The sequence below is a fragment of the Erpetoichthys calabaricus genome, chromosome 3 (assembly GCF_900747795.2).
Source record: "Erpetoichthys calabaricus chromosome 3, fErpCal1.3, whole genome shotgun sequence".
NCBI lineage: Eukaryota > Metazoa > Chordata > Cladistia > Polypteriformes > Polypteridae > Erpetoichthys > Erpetoichthys calabaricus.
This window is the reverse complement of record NC_041396.2, coordinates 219112850-219137358: the sequence shown is the minus strand read 5'-3', so window position 1 is coordinate 219137358 and position 24509 is coordinate 219112850. Positions and strand designations below refer to the sequence as shown.

At 36.0% G+C, this 24509-nt stretch overlaps 1 protein-coding gene across 1 annotated transcript in view; it reads right to left on the bottom strand.

The window, feature by feature from the left end:
• Nucleotides 1-24509, bottom strand: part of cep85l (centrosomal protein 85, like) — a 157551-nt gene that overhangs the window by 32786 nt on the left and 100256 nt on the right. Inside the window, exon 4 of the mRNA XM_028797800.2 lies at nucleotides 12928-12989. Coding sequence (XP_028653633.2) covers nucleotides 12928-12989 — 62 coding nt within the window. The remainder of the gene's footprint in view (nucleotides 1-12927; nucleotides 12990-24509) is intronic.

Sequence of the window (24509 nt, the reverse complement as noted above, 5' to 3'; positions counted from 1 at the left end):
ATTACCTCAGTCAAAAACATAAAACTAATTCATGGAAACAGGTTCTGAGCAGAATGTAGGTGTTAATATTATTGACACATTCTTTCAAACAAATGCACTGCTTGCTCAGTTTAAATAAAGAGGAAAAAAAAAACTTGTAGCCAATTCATATTACATTTGTACATTTACAATTGTAAAGCTCTACATTTAGAATGTTCAAAATTCTCTTAATCCAAATTACCTAAGGCAAGGATAATAAATAAAACTATAAGGTACAATCATATTATTCTAGTCTTGAAAATTGCTTCTTTAACCTTTAGAACTTTAGAAATTCTGGGCCTATTCATTCTTTTATTTCAAAGTGTACAATGAAATCACAAAATGTAAGTGTTTGAACAAATCACAGAATAAATAAAACCACTTCCGATGACGAAGATTTTTTTTATATTTAGTCCCACTATACTGTGGAATGATCTAACCACACACAATGTAAAGTATGCCCCATCTGTTTCAGCATTTAAATCAAGGATGAAGATCTGTTATTTTAGCACAGTATATGCTTATTAGAGCTGCTGGTGCAGCTGCTGATGCTGCATTGTTGTCTGTCAACTTTATCCAAGTTTGTCCAGTTTATCACTGTAGCAGACCTACTAATGGACTTTTGCTAACCCATTCATTTCTGAATTCTCTGATCTCTTGGCTGATATCACCCTCTCTCATGACAAAGTTCTTATTGTTGGTGATTTCAACATTCACATTTGTTGTCAATCGAAACCTTTGGTCAACGACTTTTTATCACTTTTGAACTCATTTGATTTTATACAGCATATTAATACGCCAACCCACTCTCTCGGTCACACCCTCGATCTCGTTCTTACTCATGATATTTCAGTGAATAATATTGATTTATGTGATGTTTCTTTTACTGATCATTTTTCTATAATGATGTATCTGAATATTACTGTCAATGTCCCTACTAATAGCTGTCCCCCACGCTGCTCGCGCTTTTTAAATTCTTCTATTATATCTGATTTTAAAACCATTTTCTCTAGTCTTTATGTGCATGACCAAAATAATGATATCGATGATTCTGTCATAAAATTTAATTCCTCCTGTAAAACGATTTTAGACTCAATTGCTCCGCCCAAGATACGTAGTAATAAGGGTAGACCTGCTCCCTGGCTTAATGAAAGTACACGATCACTGCGCCACGCCTGTCGAACTGCTGAACGGCGTTGGAAAAAAGATGGACTGATTGTCTCTAAACAGATTTTTAGGACATCTCTTTTCAATTTCCAGGCTGAAGTTAAGAAAACGAAACAAAATTTCTTTGCCGATTTAGTTTCCCGTCATTCAAAGAATCCTTGGGTCTTATTTAATTCAATTAATGCGGCCATTCACCCCCACTCTGCAATGGGATCAAATAGCATTGTTCATTCATGTGACCAGTTTCTATCATTCTTTGTCAGCAAAATTTATACTATCCGCCGTGGCATTGTTCAAACGGGCTATGAACTTTCTACTGTTAATCATGACATTGTCTTAGAATCCTTTGATCTAGTTTCACTTTCACAGCTAAAAAGAACTATTGACACCCTTAAACCAGCCCCCAGTCCACTGGATATTGTACCACCACGTCTCTTAGTGGAAGCCTTTGATGTGTTGGGCCCACCCTTATTAGCCATCATCAATAATTCTATTAGTTCGGGTGTTGTGCCCTCATTTTTTAAACATGCTGCAGTCCGCCCCTGTCTTATAAAGGCAGAATTAGACCCTGGAGTTTTAGCTAATTTTCGTCCAATTTCCCAACTGCCATTTCTGGCTAAAATTCTAGAAAGAATTATTTATAATCAATTGGTTTATTGCTGATGCGGCTTGAACATCTTGTTGGGCTTAAAGGGGCTGCTCTTAACTGGTTCAGGTCATATTTAACTGGTAGACACTTTTCAGTGACTTTTAATTCCTCTTCTTCATCTACTGCTCCTCTTAAATATGGTGTTCCTCAGGGATCCATTTTGGGTCCTATTTTATTCTCCATATACCTTCACCCTATTGGAGCAATTTTTAGGAAATTTAACATTTCTTTTCACTGCTATGCTGATGATACTCAGGTTTAGATTCCTGTCTGCAACTCTACAACAAATCAACTCCACAACTGTCTGTCTGAATTAAGATCCTGGATGACTAATAATTTTCTTGATCTAAATCAAAATAAAACGGAGGTGCTTATAGTGGGTCCATCAGCTAAAGCCCAAATTGGTCTTGGACTTCTCGGCTCTTTCTCTGTCTTTTCCAAACCTCAAGTCCGCAATCTTGGTGTTATCTTTGACAGTAACCTCTCTTTTGAGAAACAAATAAATTCTGTAGTCAAGAGTTTCTTTTTCCAACTTCGTCTATTAGGTAAGATAAAGCCTTTTTTATCTTCTAGGGATCTTGAGATAGCTATTCATGCATTTATTTTTTCTCGCCTCGATTACTGCAACTCGCTGTATTCTGGGATTAACAAATCCTTGATACACAGGTTACAGTTGGTCCAAAATGCTGCCGCTCGCTTTCTGGTTGGGGCAAGAAAGTATGACTCTGTCTCTCCTATTTTAGCTTCTTTACACTGGCTGCCTGTCAGTTTTCGAATTGATTTTAAAATCCTGCTGCTAGTTTTTAAATCTTTACATGGGCTTGCTCCTGCCTATTTATCTGAACTGTGTGTTTTACATCAGCCATCTAGAGTTCTTAGATCTTCTGGTCAGCTGTCTCTGGTTGTCCCTTGTAACAAGTGTAAAACCAAGGGGGACAGGTCTTTTGCAGCTGTCGCACCTCGCCTGTGGAACTTTTTACCTCATCACATAAAGGAGTCGTCTACAATTGAACTGTTTAAAACAAGATTAAAGACTCATTTCTACTCACTTGCATTCAGTTACCTTCAGTAATACTGATGGCTTCCTCTTTGTGATTATATTACATTACTTCTATTTTTTATGTATATAACATTACTTCTATTTATTATGTATTTTATTTTATGTTCATATATTTTATTTCTATTTATGTTTTATGTAAATTTGTTCTATTTTTGTAAAGCACTTTGGCCATAGCATTACTATGTTTGTTTAAATGTGCTATATAAATAAATTGACATTGACATTCACAATCCTTTTCTTTGTGCTACTTGCCACTTAGTTTCATATTCTTAAAAGTCTCCTTCATAGTATTTTCTGCTTGAAGATCAATTCATTCAAACTGGAGATCATTCGATGCTGCTTCAATATTAAGAGTAAAGGGGTAACTCGGAAAACTTAATTGATCTTCCAAAGATTTAAAATCAGCAAACCACCTTGAAAACTCTTCCTTTAATGCAGGTATCTGTTGACTGTACTTTCCTGAACACGCCTGTTTGATAATCCGTGTCTGTAACACAGGAAAATCATGAGTTTTGCTCACTCAGTTGTTTTGATAAGAGTACTAGTTTCAATTCAAATGATTTAATTTCCACAAACAATTAATTTGCAAAAACACTCTTGCCTTGTTATTTAATGTTCACTCAACTGTGAATGCTCAATCACACACTGTGTTTTTCATGTTACTTTAAAATTCACAACTAATGCCCTTTATTTAAAAAAGAGCAAAATTTCTTGTCTCAGATTCCATAATCTTCTCAAAATATTTCCAATGCTTTATCTATGTACATTGCTATGATAAAGCACATCTGAATATTCAAAAACACTGCCTGTAATTTGGCTCAAATTAAGTTTGTAGCATGCATCACAGGATCAATTACGTTTGAAATCTAAGACAGATTTACGCAAACTCTCCTGGTGAATAAGTATGACACGGATGCACCCCTTTCATTTTATTATTAAGCAGCTTTATGAGGCCAACTTGTTTTCCTTTTGATAAAGGCACACCATCTGTTGTAAGGCTTACCAACTTATTCCAAAGTAAGCCTGATCTGTCCAAGCAGTTTTCAACATATTCATACAAACTGTGGCCAGTTGTGGTGTCCTTCAGTGATTAAACTGATAGCAGCTCTTCTGTTATTGCAAAATTATGATCAATTCCTCTGATAAACACAAGCAGTTGTGTGGTGTCTTGTATGTATGAGCTCTCATCTAGTGCCAATGGATACCATTCAAATGACTTGCCAGCTTCAAGTAGCTGTTCTGACAGATTCTAAAAAATGACATCACTACAATGTACTATAACTCTTTGACAAAGATATAGTATTCATTTTTGCTTTGACTGCTGGGTAGACAATATCAACAGCATCAAGCATACAGTCCTTTAAAAATTCTCCTTCAGAAAAGTTTATGTTTGGCAATTTTATAAGCAATTATTAACTGGCCCTATGAGGAAGCCTCTTGTATGTCTTACAACCCCAAATCAGAAAAAGTTGGGACAGTGTGGAAAATGTGAATAAAAAAAGAAAAAAGCAAGTTGTAAATTCTCCTCAAATTTTATTTCATTGCAGACAGTATGAACACAAAATAATTCATGTTTTGTTTTGTCAACATCATTTGATTTGTAAATAAATATCCATTCTTGCCATTCAGGCTTGCAACACATTCCAAAAAAAGTTGGGATAGGGGCAATTAAGGGGTAGTAATGAGGTATAATAACTAAATAATGATGTGATTTGAAACTGGTGATGTTAACAGGTGATTGCAATCATGATTCGGTACAAAAGCAGCATCGAGGAAAGGCCTACTCCTTTAGGAGCAAAGATGGGCAGAGGATCGCCAGTTTGCCACCAAGTGGGGGCAAAAATCTTTGAAATGATGAAGAAAAACATTTCTCAAAGACAGATAGGAAGAGATTTGGGCATTTCTCCCTCTACAGTGCATAACATAGTGAAAAGAATCAGGGAATCTGGAGAAATTACCGTGCGCAAAGGCCAAGGGCGCAAGCCTAAACTGAATGGCCGTGATCTCCGAGCCCTCAGACGGCACTGCATTAAAAACCGTCATTCATCAATAAATGATATAACTGCGTGGGCTCGGGACTACTTCAGGAAGTCACTCTCAAGCACTACAGTATGTAGTTACATTAGTAAATGCCAGCTAAAACTGTACTGTGCCAAAAGGAAGCCCTACATAAATAGTGTCCCGAAGCGCCGTCGACGTCTCTGGGCTCGGAGGCATCTGGGATGGTCCATTGTGCAGTGGAAACGTGTATTGTGGTCAGACGAATCGGTTTTTCACATCTTTTTTGGAAGAAATGGACGCCGTGTGCTGCGGACCAAAGAGGAAAAGGACCATCCAGACTGTTACCAGATACAAGTCCAAAAGCCAGGGTCTGTCATGGTATGGGGTTGTGTCAGTGCCTTCGGCAAAGGTAACTTGCACTTCTGCAATGGCACCATCAATGCTGAGAAGTATATCTCAGTTTTGGAGGAACAAATGCTGCCTTCAAGACGACGTCTTTTCCAGGGACGCCCATGCTTATTTCAGCAAGACAATGCCAAACCACATACTGCGCACATAACAAAGGCATGGCTGCGTAAGAAGAGGGTGCGGGTGCTTGACTGGCCTGCCTGCAGCCCTGATTTGTCTCCTATAGAAAATGTTTGGCACATTTTGAAACGAAAAATGCGTCAACGAAGACCCCGTACTGTTACAAACTAACACCTGCAACACTTAGTCACTTGATTTCTTCAATGCCTAAACGTCTTTTAAGTGTTGTTAAAAGACAGGAGAACTGTACAAAATGGTAGATGCTGTACTGTCCCAACTTTTTTTGAAATGTATTGCAAGCCTGAATGGCAAGAATGGATATTTATTTACAAATCAAATGATGTTGACAAAAAAAACATGAATTATTTTGTGTTCATACTGTCTGCAATGAAATAAAATTTGAGGAGAATTTATAACTTGCTTTTTTCTTTTTTTATTCACATTTTCCACACTGTCCCAACTTTTTCTGATTTGGGGTTGTACAAAAACATTTTGTTGTCGTTATAAACTTGTTAACAAGTCATTAGCTTTTTGTTGTAATTCACTTTCTGATAAATTGTTTATAAACTTACTGTGTCTAGTTGCATATACTGTAAAATAAATGGACATGGCTATTAATCTGTTAAATGACATGTAGTGTTAATAATAATGCAGTTGGATAAAGCAACCTATAGCAGTAACAGTAAATATGGATTGTTATACAGTCATATGAAAAAGTTTAGGAACCCCCCTCAGCCTGCATAATAATCTACTTTCAACAAAAAAAATAACAGTGGTATGTCTTTCATTTCCTAGGAACATCTGAGTACTGGGGTGTTTTCTGAACAAAGATTTTTAGTGAAGCAGTATTTAGTTGTTTGAAATTAAATCAAATGTGAAAAACTGGCTGTGCAAAATTTGGGTACCCTTGAAATTTTGCTGATTTGAATGTATGTAACTGCTCAATACTGATTACTTGCAACACCAAGATGGTTGGATTAGCTCGTTAAACCTTGAACTTCATAGACAGGTGTGTCCAATCATGAGAAAAGGTATTTAAGGTGGTCAATTGCAAGTTGTGCTTCCCTTTGACTCTTCTCTGAGGAGTGACAGCATGGGATCCTCAAAGCAACTCTGAAAAGATCTGAAAACAAAGGTTGTTCAGTATCATGGTTTAGGGAAAGGCTACAAAAAGCTATCTCAGAGGTTGAAACTGTCAGTTTCCACTGTAAGGAATGTAATCAGTAAATGGAAGGCCACAGGCACAGCTGCTGTTAAAACCCAGGTCTGGCAGGCCGAGAAAAATACAGGAGTGGCATATGCACAGGATTGTGAGAATAGTTACAGACAACCCACAGATCACCTCCAAAGACCTGCAAAAACATCTTGCTGCAGATGGTGTATCTGTACATTGTTCTACAATTCAGCGCAATTTGCACAAAGAACATCTGTATGGCAGGGTGATGAGAAAGAAACCCTTTCTGCACTCATGCCACAAACAGAGTCGCTTGTTGTATGCAAATGCTCATTTAGACAAGCCAGATTCATTTTGGAACAAAGTGCTTTGGACTGATGAGACAAAAATTGATTTATTTGGTCATAACAAAAAGCACTTTGCATGGCGTAAGAAGAACACTGCATTCCAAAAAAAACACCTGGGGCCTCATGCATAACGGCGTGCTTAGAATTCACACTAAAACCTGGCATAAGGACAAAAGTGGAAATGTGCGTATGCACAAAAAAATCCACATGCATAAATCTGTGCGTTCGCCAACTTCCACGTTCTTCCGCTCCATAAATCCTGGTCATCGTGACAAGTAATGCGTGTGCACGCACCTGCTGCCACTCCCCAAACTCCTCCCAGAATTACGCCTCTTTGAATATGCAAATCAATATAAATAGCCCTTAAGCTCAGAGTTCTGTGAAAAGGCAATGGCAAAAGCACGGGGGAAATAAAAGAATTTCAGTGAATACCAAGTGGAGGCAAGGAAAAACATACTATTTGTTGGTCTAAACAGTGGTATAAACAAAAAAAGGAAGTTGATCGAGTGACATAGAGTGTCGGAGAAACTTGAAAGCTCAAGTTCACAAAGTCCACAGTGCCCGAAATAAAAAAGTTGTCACATGAAAGCTTATTAGGGTACAGAAAAAAAAAAAAAAAAAAAAAGGCACATAGTGGGGGAAAAAAGCACGAAATGTCAACTTTAACCTCAAAATTTCCACTTTAATCACGTAGTTTATTTTGTCATTAAAGTAGAACATCATAAACTTCATCTTAAAATCGTTTAATTTACTAGTTTCTCAAATCCCATCGTAACTAAAGTAGAACGTTAAATGATTTGTTTTGTATGTGATCTTCTATGTGCTCTATGTGCACTACCTGCTTCTTAAACGGGCTTTCTCTTCCTCCGACAGGACACAGAAACAATTACATTCGTAATATTACAGCTCTCTGAATAATTAAAAAACTGAGATGTATACTTGATATAATTTTCACAATGATAGGAGTTAAAGCATGTTATTAAACATGGGAACACGGTGGCGCAGTGATTGTTCATGCCTCACGCAAGATGCTTGCTGGGCCGTGCGTGACCTTCGATGAAATAATTTATTGCAGCAGTACTGTCTCTTTCAAATGTACTAACCCCTAATTCCTGTCCTTCCTTTTCTTTCTCCAAATACCCAATCGCCATACAATCAGTTCTGTAATAGACGTTAAGCCATCTGTAAGCTTAGAACGCCGATTCTTCAAAACGTTTAAGTAACATTGAAATATCTTCGTGGTACATGTTTTATTACTCTATCCTTCAAGTGTCACGCCAGCCCCAGCAAGAATACAGCGCAAGGCAGGAACAATCCGTGAACGGAGCACCAGCTCCTTGCTAGCGCTGCAACACCGTATCCTCACATGTTTAATCATTAACAATACAGACTTTTTAAATTAAGTTAAAGTTTTATCTGTATAATATAATAAACATATTTTGCTGCATTTCATTTTAAAAATGATATCATCATCATATGTAAATGCGCGCTTTATAAAGTGGCTCAGGTTGTGCAATATTATAACTGTATCGCAAGTTTACAGTGAGGCGATTGTACTAATAAGTACAAACAGTTGGAGCACTTGATGGACTGATTGAGTGTGTTTATAGTTCTTGGGATAAAACTGTTTCTGAACCGCGAGGTCCGTACAGGAAAGGCTCTGAAGCGTTTGTCGTATGAGAGCGTTTCAAATGGGCAGCATGGCTGAGGCTTCATGTGCTTGATGCTGTATACCGATAATTCTCTTTCCAATCAGCTGCTGTACAGCTGTGATTTCCCACTCAGATACAGTGATATACATACTCCAAGTGGTGCAGTGAAAGTAATATGGAAAAAGATGATCCACTGTGGCAACCTCTAACAGGAGCAGCTGAAAGAAGAAGAAGAAGGTGTAGTGAGAGTAACAACGGTAAAGCAGCTATGGTATTTAGAATAGTTTGACCATTCTGTGGACCATTATATTGTTACAGGTTAATTACAATCAGATGCATTAAAGTAATAAACAATATGCGGTTAATTTCAGTGTATTTATAAAGCACGTCAGGGATGTGGATCTAAAAAAGAAAGGGTAACCACACTGAAACAGAAGCACTGCTTTGACGCTGGGTGCCGCCAGTTTGCAAACGACAGAGTTTGAGCTAGTGTGAAAATGTGCATGGCTTTACGGCATGTTTAGGTTTTATATATCGCGATATGAGCGCGGAAGCGGGCTTACGCAACATTTTTGTGCATACGCACCGTTTATACATGAGGCCCCTGCTACCTATTGTCAAATTTGGTGGAGGTTCTATCATGCTGTGGGGCTGTGTGTGGCTTGTTCAGGGACTGGGGCCCTTGTTAAAGTCGACAGTCGGATGAATTCAACCCAATATCAACAAATTCTTCAGGAAAATGTTAAAGCATCAGTCACAAAGTTGAAGATACGCAGGGGCTGGATATTCCAACAAGACAATTACCCAAAACACAGTTCAAAATCTACAAAGGCATTCATGCAGAGGGACAAGTACAATGTTCTGGAATGGCCGTCACAGTCCCCTGACTTGAATATCATCGAAAAGCTATGGGATGATTTGAAGCAGGCTGTCCATGTCCGGCAGCCATCAAATTTAACTGGAGAGATTTTGTATGGAAGAATGGTCAAACATACCTCCATCCAGAATCCACACATTCAAAGGCTATAGGAGGCACCTAGAGACTGTTATATTTGCAAAAGGAGGCTCAACTAAGTATTGATGTAATATCTCTGTTGAGGTGCTCAAATTTATGCACCATTCTAATTTTGTTATGATGCATATTGCATATTTTCTGTTAATCGAATAAACTTAATGTCACTGCTGAAATACTACTGTTTCCATAAGGCATGTCATATATTAAAAGGAAGTTGCTACTTTGAAAGCTCAATAAACAAAAATCCAAAGAATTAAGAGGGTGGTTCTCAAACATTTTCATATGACTGTATGTGCCAAAGATTCATGAATATAAATTAAGCAGTCCCTTATATGAAAAAATACCTGGCAAAAGACTACAGGAATGGCAGGCTTCAAGAAAAATTTCAACTTTGCTGCTTTGTAAAACTAAAACTGGAAATTAACATTCAACTTGTGAAGAATGAATGTGAACAAGCTATCTGAAAAACCATTACACACATTTGACAGCAAACTATTGACCACCATTTTGTTTTCATTGCATTAGTGAAAAAATAAATTAATAGATGCATTAAATCACTTTGAACAGCGAAGCATACTAAATGTTTCCATGAGTCCCATTATCTAATTTTTTTTTCTCTTATTTTTTTAGGAGAGTGTATGATTTGAGGGGGTCTTCCTATCCTTCTGTCACACTACTCATTTTTGACTATTATAATTTAATTATGTTTCTGAGTAAGCTTCTTGTAGTCTCATATAGTCTCTTCTACAGTCTTCATGTAATAATAGTGCTTCAGAATTTGAAAGTACAGATAGCTTGAACAAAACAGCTTAAGTTCCTCACAAAGGGGGTTGTCAAAGTTTTGTGATTCCTATAAAGTGGTCTCTGGAGTAATACAAATGTAATCTAAGAATTGGCTTTAAGTAAGTGATAAGATGCCTTGGGAAAATAATGTATGGAATGTAAGTAATTACAAAAGGCACAAAATTAGGTGACCCAGATGTGGATACACATTTAACCACTTTAATTGTACGACTAAAAGAGAATATAATAAATTTAAGAAGAATTGCTAATTTAAAAGTATCCTATTCAGGGCCCCTTCATTTTCATGTCCTGTGCTCTAAGACCTACTTGCAAATTTTCAAGGTAACATACAATATGGATGTATTTACAACATATTTTAAGCAATTATACTTTATTTGCAATACAAATGCAAATAAAGTAACTCAAACCAGTTAGTGTCCTCGACCACACTTTATTTAAGCCTGTTATATCAATACTGCCTATTGTTCTTATAATTTCTGCTGTGACGGTGCAATTGTCAGTATTGTCTTTTATAGTTGCCTTAGTCTGAGCCTAATTTAAGTTAATTTCATTGATTTTTCTTAACAGAAAGCAGACAAGATTATATAATTTTAAATATGTTTCTAAGCAGATTTATTCACTTAAAATAATTTTTCATATCACATATCTGAATTTTTTCAAACACACAGAATTTTTTGCCCACAAGAAAAATAACTGTAAAATACTAAGGATATCATGCTGTACATATTTGTATTTATCAGTCTACATATATGTTTCGATTAAATAACTGAACATAAGGACTAGAAAAAAAAACATTTCTTTAGCCTTGCATGAACAATAACACATAAAAAGAACATTTATTTGAAAGACAATCTGAACTTCTAAAGGATACCCTTCAACACTGATAAATGGCATTATATAAGATGTAAAAACTGAATTTAGCTTAATAGGTAATGAAGTAGAACGCCAGTGCACTCAGCAAAAATACTCTTAATATAAACAGCTACCTTTTAAGATTTTTTTTCCCAGTATCTGAGAAATGACTCAAGACACATGTCAAAATAATGCAAAATGACCTGTCATGGGAAATTCAAAGAATCATAGTTATACTTGTAATATGTGAGGCATCCAAGGTACATAATAGTCCGTGTAAATCCCTGTGTGCCGTTGTGTCTGAAGGAGAATGCTGCATGGAAAAGTATCACCTACAAATAAAATCTCACGATAAGAGAGGTGCCAGTTGAAACTAAAGACAGCTTCATAACTGGCACACAACTTGGCATTGCACTTCTCAGTCCTCTTAACCCTTGCTCTCTTCTCTTTTCAGAGCCTTCCCAATGTTTTTCAGTGTTTTCTTTATAAAGGTCTGCTATATTGCAATGATTTTTTCTGAAGGGTTTGTTAACTGGTGCAGGTAAATCCTAATTGTTAATATTCTGATTATTGCTTGAGAGCTAATCTTTTACTTGTTTAATACTAATTTACTGTAAATTGCCATGGTAAATTAATAGGAATATTTAGCCAAAGTCTGCGGTGGGCTGGCGCCCTGCCTGGGGTTTGTTTCCTGCCTTGCGCCCTGTGTTGGCTGGGATTGTCTCCAGCAGACCCCCATGACCCTGTAGTTAGGATATAGCGGGTTGGATAATGGATTGCCAATGTACACCTAAAGACAAATTAATATATTTCAATAACAGTATTCATTTCACTTAAATATGTAATATAAAAATGCAACAAATATCAATGCAAATTATTTTTAAATACTTCCTGATTTTGAGGAAAAAAGTAAGAGGCTGCATTATAAATTTTATATAAGTAATGCATTCCTGACCTTGGTTTTAAGTTTGAATTGGAGACATTTACTTTGCAACGGTGGTTGTTTGGGAGAGTGAAGGTATATGTTAATTCTCCTCCTCCATTTTTAACATATTTTCATTTCATTTCATGCCACGTGAGATACTAGACGAATACATTCCTTCTAATCTTGTCTTGTTCTCAGTACTTGTTTGGCTTGTTGACAAATGCACAGACACATATGTTCCTATGTCTTGTGCAATATTGCTTCTGATTATGCTTATGTCTTTGACCTAAGTAGTGCAACACTTCTCCTTACTCCAGGCACAGATCTTATAAAAATCATAATTTAACTTAATAGCATTATAATTAATCTGAACAGCCCAGGTGGGCAATACCATTAACCTTGCTTTGCAAATAGGCAAGACAAAAACTGAAACAATTGTAGTCTTTATCTATCCATTTTATTCACAAAGCTCTTGAAAAACTGACTTAAACAATTGTTGTTGGAATCTAGGAAGTACATATATAATGATCAGCTATGTAAGATGTCTTAGTATTTAATTGATCATATCAGCGTTTGTGATACGTGAAACTGATTAATAGTTTTCTCAAAGACTAAAATCAGAATTATAGGTCACCATTGGAGTAAATGATAGAAAACTACAGTCTGAAACCAAATGCATTCTTGTTGTTGCATCACATTAAAAATACATTTCATTGAACACATAGTCTTACTTACCAGCTAATTATCTGTTCTTTCTTATTAAGTTCATCCTCTTTTAATTTCACTAAAGGCATCACCTAAAGAGAAAACAAAGTGAATAATTCCAACTTCATGTTTTCCTCATATCCAAACATCCATGACAATACTTGACTTTGTGTTAAGTAATCAATAATGAAAAAAAAAAAAATTAAATCAACAATAATCCCTTAAAGGGTAATCTCCAAGAAATTAATGTAAAATGTTTAAAAATATGTAGACTTAGGATAAAGCGTTACAGATTCACCAATGTATATTAATATGTAGTCTTGTAGTGCACCAATGATGTGGATGGAATAAAAATATAAAATAGATTACAAATGTAAACATCAAAATGAAAGGAGTTTAAGGGATATTATGATAAAACTCGATTCATAGTCAGAGGAAACTGCCTAATAGTTTTTCCTTGTGTGATCTAAATAATAAGTTCATTTTTTGTTTTTAGGTAATGGAATTTTTAACAAGAATTTTGTCATGCTTCTCTTGTCAATTCTGTACAGGGTCCTTCATTATTATTGGAGGGCATTGAAAAAAAAAAGTCTTATGGTTGTTTATGTTTTCAATTTTTCATTCAAAATATCAAAAATCTAACTTTTACTTGAAGTAAAATAAATGAAAGGGAAAAGAAATTCTCATCATAAAACAATTTTTCTCAATTATTGGTACCCCTCAACAGTCATGTAACAGTCTTATCTGCAAAATTCAGAAAATAGCTATACCCCAATGATTTTTATGAATTGGAGCAACAGCTTTTTGTAAGCCTATCTACACTATGCCTCAAATGAAGGCCCCTCTCTTTCTGTGGAATTTGGTGATGACTGGAATGGTGTGATTTCCAAGGGAAGCAGAGATAGCATTTTCCTACAAATATTTCCCAGTCAGCTCACTTGACTGTGTGGGGGGCTTCAGCAAATGTAAGAGACAAGAGATAGAGTCACTCAGGGAAATAAACACCAAGCATCTCATAATTATGTATTTCTATACGGGTAGGTGGGGAGATAAAGATAGATAAATTTGAAGTTGCTGCTTGCCATATATATTCATGTATAATTCGGGTCTTGAAACCTGAAAAATCGATCATAAAATTACTTTTTTTTTTTTTACATCTTCTTGCCTCCTCCAATCTTGCATCAGTTTCTCAGATGCATTGAATTTTGTTGCAGCAGCGCAGTTACCAATTTCTTTCGCTACTCCAATGACGTTTAATTTAAAACCAGCTTCATACTTTCTTTTGATCGAACGCTTCATCATAGATAAGGGATGCTCTTACGATAAAGTTGTATGAGGGTGTGTAATACAAAAAACACAAATCAGTGCAAACGTCACTTCTAAATAGTTTTGGTATTACCGTGTGGTCACGTAGATCAATAGAGAGAGAGAGAGGTTAGGCGTACGCGACGATACAATGCATTGCCACACCCACATAGAAAAAAAAGGACAGTGTGCTCAATGGTTACTACCTCAGGAGAGGTAACACAAAGACAGAAAAGATATAAAATAAAACAACCACTATAATTGTGTGGTTATTTCAAAGCTTTCCCTCAGAAGATGTCGCTGCCTCAATCAGATAAACTGTAGTCAATGATCTGGCAGTTTTTGGACTTCTAGAAAATTCTGAATATGAGTCAAAGACCATTGATAAACCAAACACAATCTGCACACTTTGAAAGCTATACTTTCATAGAGTGTCCAGAACAACATCAGCATAACCACAACAAGACAACATAAGTTATTGAAGTTGAACCCCTAGCCATCAATCAAAAGGATAAATAACTTTGCATCAGTCTTTGTGCCACCAGTTTCTATCAAAGTCCCCATGGCTTGAGACCCTTCTTTGTTATTAAAAACAAGGTATTTAAAGGATTTAAAAATCTGGTTGAAAAGCTACATCTGAAGTATATATTTCCAAACCAACTTTATCTTAGAAGAAACGTTACATCTACTTTTCTGATGATATAAAACAGAAAGCTGTCAGTGCTACCAGGGATCTACTAAGTTATCACACCAGCCTGGAAAATGGCAGATTGCTTCACACAAGACCACTATATGAACATTCACATCAATACCAGTGAAGTGCTATGTTCTGCTGTATAAGAGTTGAAATTTGTGAAACCACACAATCCAGCGGCTGTTGCAACAGACAATGCATCCAATATGGACAATGTTGTTTGAGAAAGTGGGTAAGAACAGCATAGTAAGTGCCTTTGTAAGTAATTTAACAGCCCAGAAATGTTTGCAGATTCCTTGAATAAGCAGCATTATCAACTATATATTGCAAATAAAAACAGTTTTTCAAAGAAGCATCAGATGGTTGTGAGACTCTCAGTCTACGTAACGCTCAAGTCCATAATACAGTATTTTGTCAGAGGGTATCACAATAATAATAATTCTTTGCATTTATATAGCGCTTTTCTCACTACTCAAAGCGCTCAGCAATTGCAGGTTAAGGACCTTGCTGAAGGGCCCAACAGAGCAGAGTCCCTATTGGCATTTACGGGATTCGAACCGGCAACCTTCCGATTGCCAGTGCAGATCCCTAGCCTCAGAGCCACCAGTCCGCCAATGACCAATGATGACCAGGCACCAACAGCATCTAAGTGTTTAATTGATTTACATATCGATCGCTAGTTGTTAGCTAAAGAGGGACAAATATTATTACTTAGCTAAGTTAATGTTAACATTAGAGAAATATGCACATGAAAAAACAAAAATACTTGTACCAGAATTTTAAATGCCAAAAGTACCATTGTATGTTATATTCCAATATGGGAAAATTCTTAAATGGCCAAATAAAGGAAAGAAAAATCATAGTTTTGTGTATAATTAGGTTGTTAATATTAAAATGCATGTGGGTTTACTAATTTGTTATCATTTACTTCTGGAAAGAAAATGAAAATATGATTTCCAGGGAACACGTTAACTCCAGATAATCATAGTTCATTATGGTATGGCCAGATTGATGAAAAAGTGGCCTTTTAAGCAAGATAATGAAATATGAAATGAACTAAGTCTCCAACAGAGTGATACACTTTGAAGGCTCTAACGTTTATTTTTGTAAATTGTACCTCTACTTAAACTGTACTAGATTTTCATTCTTTGTTTCCCTTTCATTGCAGGGACCACGACTATAGTTTAATGAACCTTTTATACCTTTAGCTAGCTTGGATACTACTACTGAATTCAAAATTATATAAGAAGAGTATGCTATGACAAATCTGTACCTAACCCTTTATACTAAAAATAATCAGAATTATTTCATTTATTCCTGCAGGTATTGAGAATTAAATTTTAATCTCTATTAATTCAGTGCCATTACTTGCATGGCAGATACAGTGGATTAAAATACTTACATAAAATGCCAATCATAGCTTTCTGAAACTAAGATACATGGACAAGCATGGATTAATTTGTTATGATGAAGTGTCATGTGGAAGGGATATCCAGTTTTCTTTCTGGAGAAATTATGAGAGTCCTTGCACATATGTAACACTAATGGGGGGGTTGGGGGGAGGGAGAATGAGAATGTGAACTTTTTTAGGCCATGTTCTCAATTAAGAGTTTATCATTATGCTTTGCTGCAACATTTTGTCTAATCATGTTTTCCAAGAATTTATATTTAATGTAATGAATAATATAATGGTTAACATCGGTTGCCCCATAACTCCAGAAATTTAAAAAACACTGGAAAAATTAAAAAAATGAGACACCTGCCTTATCTAATCTAACCCACTTAATACCATCTATCTCACTTCTACCTTTTGGAGAGACCAACTATCAAAGTCATGATATGAATTTGGCAAGACATATGGCAATTGGGTATGAGATGCTAGTCCACAAAATTAGTCTGCACAGGTTTTAAGAACTTGACAACTGACTCCGCCTGGTCCTCCAGCTTTTCCTGTGCATGGCCTCCTCAGTTGTCCCCTACCTTCATTATCAGTTACAGCCTAATACTGATGGTCAGGGTTGGACTTTTCACTAACCATACTTGCTGAAGTGAAAGGCATTGTTGATGCAAGGAGATTGATTGTGTGGTGGGACAACCAATTGGAAGAAAGTGCTTGTAGAAGAAAAGAATAATTTATTAAAAAATGGTTACCTTTGTCCACATTGCCCTGAGCCCTGGACTGCTTAAGTCCCGTAATATGCCCAGCCCATTCAAGAATCTTTTAGGTTATCCTGAGTGAGTTTGTTTTCTATTTTAGCTCTGTAAGTTTCCTTATCCCTTCACTCAGCTTTTTATTCAGTCCTCGCTGCACACCCTTTATAGCCTCTCTGTCATAAAGTGTGAATGTTTTCTTCTTCTCATTCAGGAGACTTCAGCTTGTTAATTGTTATTTGGAAAGCACCACAATGTTTGTTAAGGGTGCATTGATCAGGTTTTTTATGGGCCAATACTGATCACCAATATTATGTGACTGGATTGTCCATTCCGATTCCTTTTTTTTTCGTTATCTCTTTAAAAACATTTTATACTAAGCAACTGCATAATCAACTCAAGTGGCTTTATTGTCATACCATAAAAAAATAGCAAATAAGAAGAAAAAAAAAACAGTATTAACAAATGTAACAAATGTACTGAATATAAATAAGCTTCCAGGAGCAGATCTCAGGGCAGGGGGGCAGCACAGAGTTCACAGTCTGGACAGCCAAGGGGAAGAGGCTGTTGCAGAACTGGATGGGTCTTCTGGATGCGAGACAAACAGACCTCAAGAGAGGTTTGAGCGGTCCTTCACAATGCTATTGGCTTTGCACATACAACACTTTATAAAGTTGTCTTTAATGAAGGATAGAGAGGTCGCAGCAATCCTTCCTGATGTGTGCACTAGCCGTGGTAGGACCTTACAGTCGGAGACACTGCACTTCGCAAACCAGACAGTGATGCAGCTGATCAGAACGCTCTTACTGAATGTGGTGAGAACGGAGGAAAGGAGGCTTGCCTACTTCAGCCCCGAAGAAATGGAAATGTTGCTGCACCTTCAAGGCTACTGAGGTGGTATCAATTGACCAAGTAAGGCCAGCAAACAATCAAAAGAAAAGTGATCCATTTTAGGCTGATATGCAACAGATTTGACACAGGAAATTATTCAAAATGATTTTGAGCCCAAAGAAAGAAAATTCCTCCATACATTACACAATGAGTAATGATGAGTGACACAGAATACCACATCATAAGCATGGATATATATCATTTCATTTTCTCTTATAAAAGTTGCTATATCTCTGGCTCTGACTGAGGATTAATAGCTTGGGGTTATACAGCCCTGCTTAGTATTATAATCAGAATTTATTTAGTTAAAATAAAGACAAGCTTCTAGGCAAGAACACACCAATATGATTCAAGGACATACATAATTCACAAATTTGTAAAGTATTATAAAAATCTCACTATTCTTTGCTGCAAAAGTTTTTCTGTGTCTAGAGAGAAAACAATACCAGCCATAGCTAAGGTACTGAAGGTGTACAGTATATAAGTCAAACAGTCAAATGTCTGACGATAGTTATCTATATTTTACAAATCCTGTTTGATCTTGTGATATTATGGAAATACACACTGCATTCTTAAAGTTCTTATAGTTAAAACCTCTGCCATTATCATAAATTTCAGTAATGAAACTGGTCTCTAAGTTGCACACTCAAGAGGATCTTTATTCTTTGGAAAGACAGTGAGCAAAGCCTGTCAGAGTTACTGGTAAATTATTGTATTCTCTAGACTACTCAAATATAGCTATTATCAAGGTAACAAACTTAACGTATAACTTTTTATTGAATTCAACTACTGTAGGTAGCCATCTAGACCTGTGTATTTCTGTTTAATAAAGAAATCAGCATTCTGGATTTCAATGAACCTCAGTTGTTTGTCTTGCCATTCTAAACGTGGTGTACTGACCTGCAACAATTCTGTTTTATCAAGGAATTTGGTAGTGTATGTGTCTCCATCACTGCACTCCAATGTGTGTACACAGCCTTATTATATTCCTTAAATATATATTCCTTACTTCTCTACATTTCACTAACTTTGATTTCTCTCTTATTATTAAATCTTTACAACAATGTCCTAGAACTCCTTTTTCTTGTATTTGTTGAGTTAAAATCTCACTGGCTTTTTCTACATGTTTAGATTAAGACAGACATGAATTAAAAAGGTTGCTCTCTTTCTCTTGTGGTCAAAAGACTACATTCTGTGTATAATGACAACCTATTCTTTGTAAAACATATTACAAAAACCTCAATAGTCAGTTCAGATAGCCTTCTAGTTTGCAGTTTATTGCTATGCAAAACATATGAAGCGATTTTTATATTTTAGATGTGCTTTAAGTATTTAAAATATTCTTGATGATATTTCTAAACATTGATCTCTAAGAAAATACAAATCAATGTAGAAATAAATGTAAACAAGTCTTGGTCAGCTAATATTACTCATTTTAATTGCCAACAGTGACCTCCAGTAGTGGAATGCATTCCTTTAGGCTTTTGAGTAAGAGGCATTTGATCTTAAATAATAGCACTACTGTACTAACAAGACTTAGGTGAAAACAAAAATATTTATGGATAAAGAAAATACCAATTTCTGAGGAACTCTTATAAACATGTTAAAAAGGGAATATAGTGGTGAAAATAAGTAGAGAAATATCCATTTTTCTAACAGGATTATGATCCTAAAAAATTTGAAATTATTATAGCAATGGTAGATAGATATTGCAGCTGCAGGTGATCTAAAACTTGTGACATACAGCTAAAATTTCCTACCATCAACAGACCACAAGAGGTCATATCGACAATTAAGACAAAAATTAGGGTAAAAGGAGGTCAAATGTAAAAAAAAAAAAAAACAACAATTAAAAACACTGCCACCAGAAGGCAATTTGTGTCAAATGTCAATGGCTGACAATAGGCAGAGAATTACCTGTCTTCCAATGTTAAAGATGCTATAACAAGAGAAAGAACTGCAATTTAATACTGACTGACACAAAGCATATTTCCTTGGCTCCATACTTTACCAATGCTGAAACTGTTCACATTTCTTTTTGTATTATTTATTTTACACCAAAACTAGAAAAAGGGGGTTTACAACCTATGTAGTAACTTTTCTACATTTGTTTTTGGGATCTTTTAAAGGAAAAAAGAAACGCAACGTAGGTGATTAGAACATTAGAACACTCTAGACGAGAACAGGCCATTCAGCCCAACAAAGCTCGCCAGTACCATCCACTTATTTCTTCCAAGAAAACATCAAGTCGAGTTTTGAAAGACCCTAATGTCTTACTGTCTACCACACTACTTGGTAGCTTATTCCAAGTTTCTATCGTTCTTTGTGTAAAGAAAAACTTCCTAATGTTTGTGCAAAATTTACCCTTAACAAGTTACCAACTGTGTCCCCGTGTTCTTGATGAACTCATTTTAAAATAACAGTCTCGATCCACTGCACTAATTCCCTTCATAATTTTAAACACTTCAATCATGTCACCTCTTAATCTTCTTTTGCTTAAACTGTAAAGGCTCAGTTCTTTTAATCTTTCCTCATAATTCAACCCCTCACAATTATTGCACTCATTTTCATTTACCGTTTTCTTCTTTGTTGACATGACTTGTATGCGTTTTTGGCTAAAGCACGGAAGTGAACAGTCTTGGCAGAATAAAAATTACACCAACAAAGCAGTGCAGGACAAATCATAGCTCACAAGTCCTGGTTATAAAGTGACATGGCTTTTAAAACTGATAAGTGTTACTGAAAATATACAAATGGTATAAATCAAGACACTTTAATGTGTTAAACATCACAGAGCTAATCACTGTGATGCACGCAGAATGTAGCACACAACTGCTCCTCCACTCTATGATCCATTCACAAGATAGGGATACACGATTGCAATACTAAATTGCTTACATAGTAGATGAATAACTACAAATGTATGCTGGTAAACTACTCTATAAAGACAAGTTTTGCCTTCTTCTACATTTTACCTCAATACTGCTCTGGACCATAGGGTATCACAATATTTTCAACTTTGACTCTGCCCATGATTTGGTCTAGACCAAATGCAATATAACAGTTAATCATCAGAATGACTACAGAGGCAGTGTGGGTATTTTATCAGCTTTAAATGTTTTACTCTTTTCTGGTAGTAAGGTGGTAGGTAGGTCATCACAGTGTTGCAAACAATAAAAACAGTTGCACAGAGTCAGGTTAAGATCAAGCCTAAAGTGTCAAAGTGACTCTAGAGCTCTCACTGTTTTAAACACACTCATGCACAAAACCACATACATCACAAAGCCAGCCTATGAAGACTCAGGCTCTGGTCCTGTCACTGCTATAAAAATCTGCAGGCAAAAGTAGGTGAAAGTTTGTCTACTGCAGATTTTCCAGAGCATGACATTATTCTCACATACTGTATGGATTGTCAAGGTTTCGAAATGATATGCCACCTAACACATCTGAATAATTAGTTTATATTTACCTAGAGCCATGATTTACCCCACCAAAGTTCCATGATACCAGCGAACTTTTCTTTCCCATACTTGCTTATTACCAGGTACCAGGTGCCTAAAAGTTTCCTTTAATCCTCAGTGATTCTCTTTTAATTAAAATGGCAAGTTACTAATCTTTGTTTTCTAAGTGCTATTACCTGTCAGATATATTTCAACTTTTGCTTATGGGTAGTAATTTAGTAAACAATGTTCATTTGATTCATAAGTTCTGCAAATGAAATTGCAAAATGTACATATATATGATTGTAGTTATAAAAAAGTATTTTTTCCAAGTAATAAATATTATGGAGCAAATGAAGTGTTCTTCAAAACAAACGTATTTCAACTCTGGACCAGAGCCATCCAACAGTATTCAAGTGTTCTCTCTCTCTCTCTCCTTCATGTGCCTTTGCGACTGAAAACAGACGTGTCTCCTAACATGTCACACAACACAGTTAATCTCATTGCACTTCCAGGAATGTTATCTCTGGCGGCTACTTCCACTACTGCTTTGCAGACACAAGGCTTTCAGCACATTGCTTTTGGCTGACAATGCACTACTAGTACCATTATAAACGTGCGCCTTATTTTCTTCACAAAGTTGTTTCGTGAGCTGTCAATGCACTTGGCTTGAAAGGATTCTGATAAGTCAGTAACTTATAGTGTATTCTTTTAAGTTGTAGAGCACTTGTACATTCCATTATTATTAATAGTAAAGCTGGAGGGGTGTAGAGGCACAAGAAGAATTAAATAGTTCTTTCTGTAGCAAGTTTGATCTTCATTACTACTGTATAGAGCAGTGATTCGTAAACCTTTCTTTCATAACCCAATTTTGTCTTTTTTGTGCCTTCAAGACCCATAATATTCCCACTGGGTGTTCCCTCTGGAGAATTGCCACAGTCAGTCATCCCCATGGTCCACTTTGGAGAATCACCGCCAACAGTCATACAGGGGGTTGCAACCCACAGTTCAATGAACAGTTTTATAGAGAGAAATTGTCTACTTTAAGGAGCCTAAAAATATGCAATCGCAATGGGCAGTAAAACATTTTCTTCTTTGTCTTTCAAGGAGAAAATCTATAGAAATAATAAAATAGTGGCTAGGAACACCTGGAAGAAAGGAATATGGATATGGCTGAACTTTTACTCTCCTCTTAGGTTTTGTTCCAGCAATGTTCATGGTTAACCTTGAAAGACATAAAGCTAATCGCTCAACCAATCGTTAAACTGATCAACCTTGTATTGCAACACTAAGATAAGAAATAGCTGTAACTATCGGATTAACTTATCTCGATGTCAAACCTCTTGAGGCACTGTGAAAAAGAATCAAAACCAAAGCACCTTTATATTCAGAAAAAAAGGATTCTGGATATTTTTTTGATGAATACTAAGTGGAAAGACCTAATAAAGTGGGTATGCATAGTATAATGTTTACTTAATGCCTTAATCTGCTCACACAATTAAAAAAAAAAAATCACTGTTCTGCAAAACTGTAAACATTTGCATTATTTGAAGAATATATATAGTCATCTAACAAATGATAATTATTTGGCCACAATAAAAAATAAGCTTAGTGCTCCCAAAAGACATTTGATATTCTTTTATGATGGATCAGAGAGTCCACTCGTTCTTACTTAAGATTATTTCAGTCTTGTGACATCTGAAAACATCAGCATATATATATATATATATATACCTTGAACAGTTTCAAGGGGTAAGTGCATACCATGACCACTTCATCATCATTATTATCTTTGCCTCTGGGCACAAGTACACACACACAAACACTAACTGATCCCAGTCATCAGCAACACAGATAGTCCAGGATTCTCTTGGGAGATGTCCTCTTTCAGCAGCTTACAAGAAAACATTTTCATTATCCTCCGCTTTTTCCAGAAATATAAAAACTAAAAAAAAAAAACAAAAAAACAACAAACATCTGGCACTCAGCTCTCATTAAAACTCTCACGATAGCCACAAGCAATGGGTATACACATGGAATGTGAAAATGTGTAATAATATGAATAAAATAATATTAAATAAGGAATCAACAGATAAACACAAATAGAAAAAAAAACATACAACGGCTCAAACTTAGTGGAGGGAGGCTGGCTGCCTAGTTTCATTTGCACAAGGTTGTAAAAGGGGTTGAGGATTCAAATATTTGTTTTGGTGCCAGCTTATAAACTTTGTTTATCTACAAAGTAAAACCTCAACTCAGTGTACAGGCTTATCTTTAAGAGGATGAAATTTATAGATTTTGATTCCGGACCAGTGAAATGCACTTTCTAAATCTGATATTTTCCATTCTCACATAGTAAGAATAAAATTAGCTCTCCCTCAGGGTGCTGCATTTTAGATCCATATTTGTTTAAACTCCATATAGGGGACCTTTAATCACTTCAGTCAGACTGCAGCCATGCGTCTCCAAAAATTAAACAGTTGATTCAGAATTCTAAAATAGTGGTGCATAGGGATGACCGACTTTATATTTTGGGAGTCAGAGAGAGAGAGAGAGAGAGAGAGAGAGAGAGAGAGAGAGAGAGAGAGAGAGAGAGAGAGAGAGACACACACACATACACAGAGACTGCTTATTGCTTACTACTTGTGCAGAAAGCAAATACAAACCACAAATTAAACAAGAGCTCACATTATGTGCACTGTAATCATATAGCATTATTTATACATAAACGCATCACTCAATGCCCCAACTTTTTCAGGCAAGAGAGAAAGTTGAGGATTCACTCTGTAGATAAACTTTATAAGCTGGCCCCAAAGCACCAAATGTTTGACCACTTTTACAACCCTGTATAAATGAAAGTAAAAAATAAGGGACAAAATTAGAATAAATAACATAAGAGGACAATTGTTAGTCCCCAAAAAAAATAATTACAGCACAAAAACTGAAAATGTTCAGGTATTCATTGAATGTAGACATAAGCTAACAGGAAGTCTTTCTCCCAGAACAGTCTCCTCAGTTCTGCTGCAGTACAGGTATCCTCAACAAAAACCGGAAGACTCTAAGCCTCTGGTCAAAGGCTTAATGTTCTCTTCTCCAATGACACATAGTTATACTCCACCACCTTCTTGTTC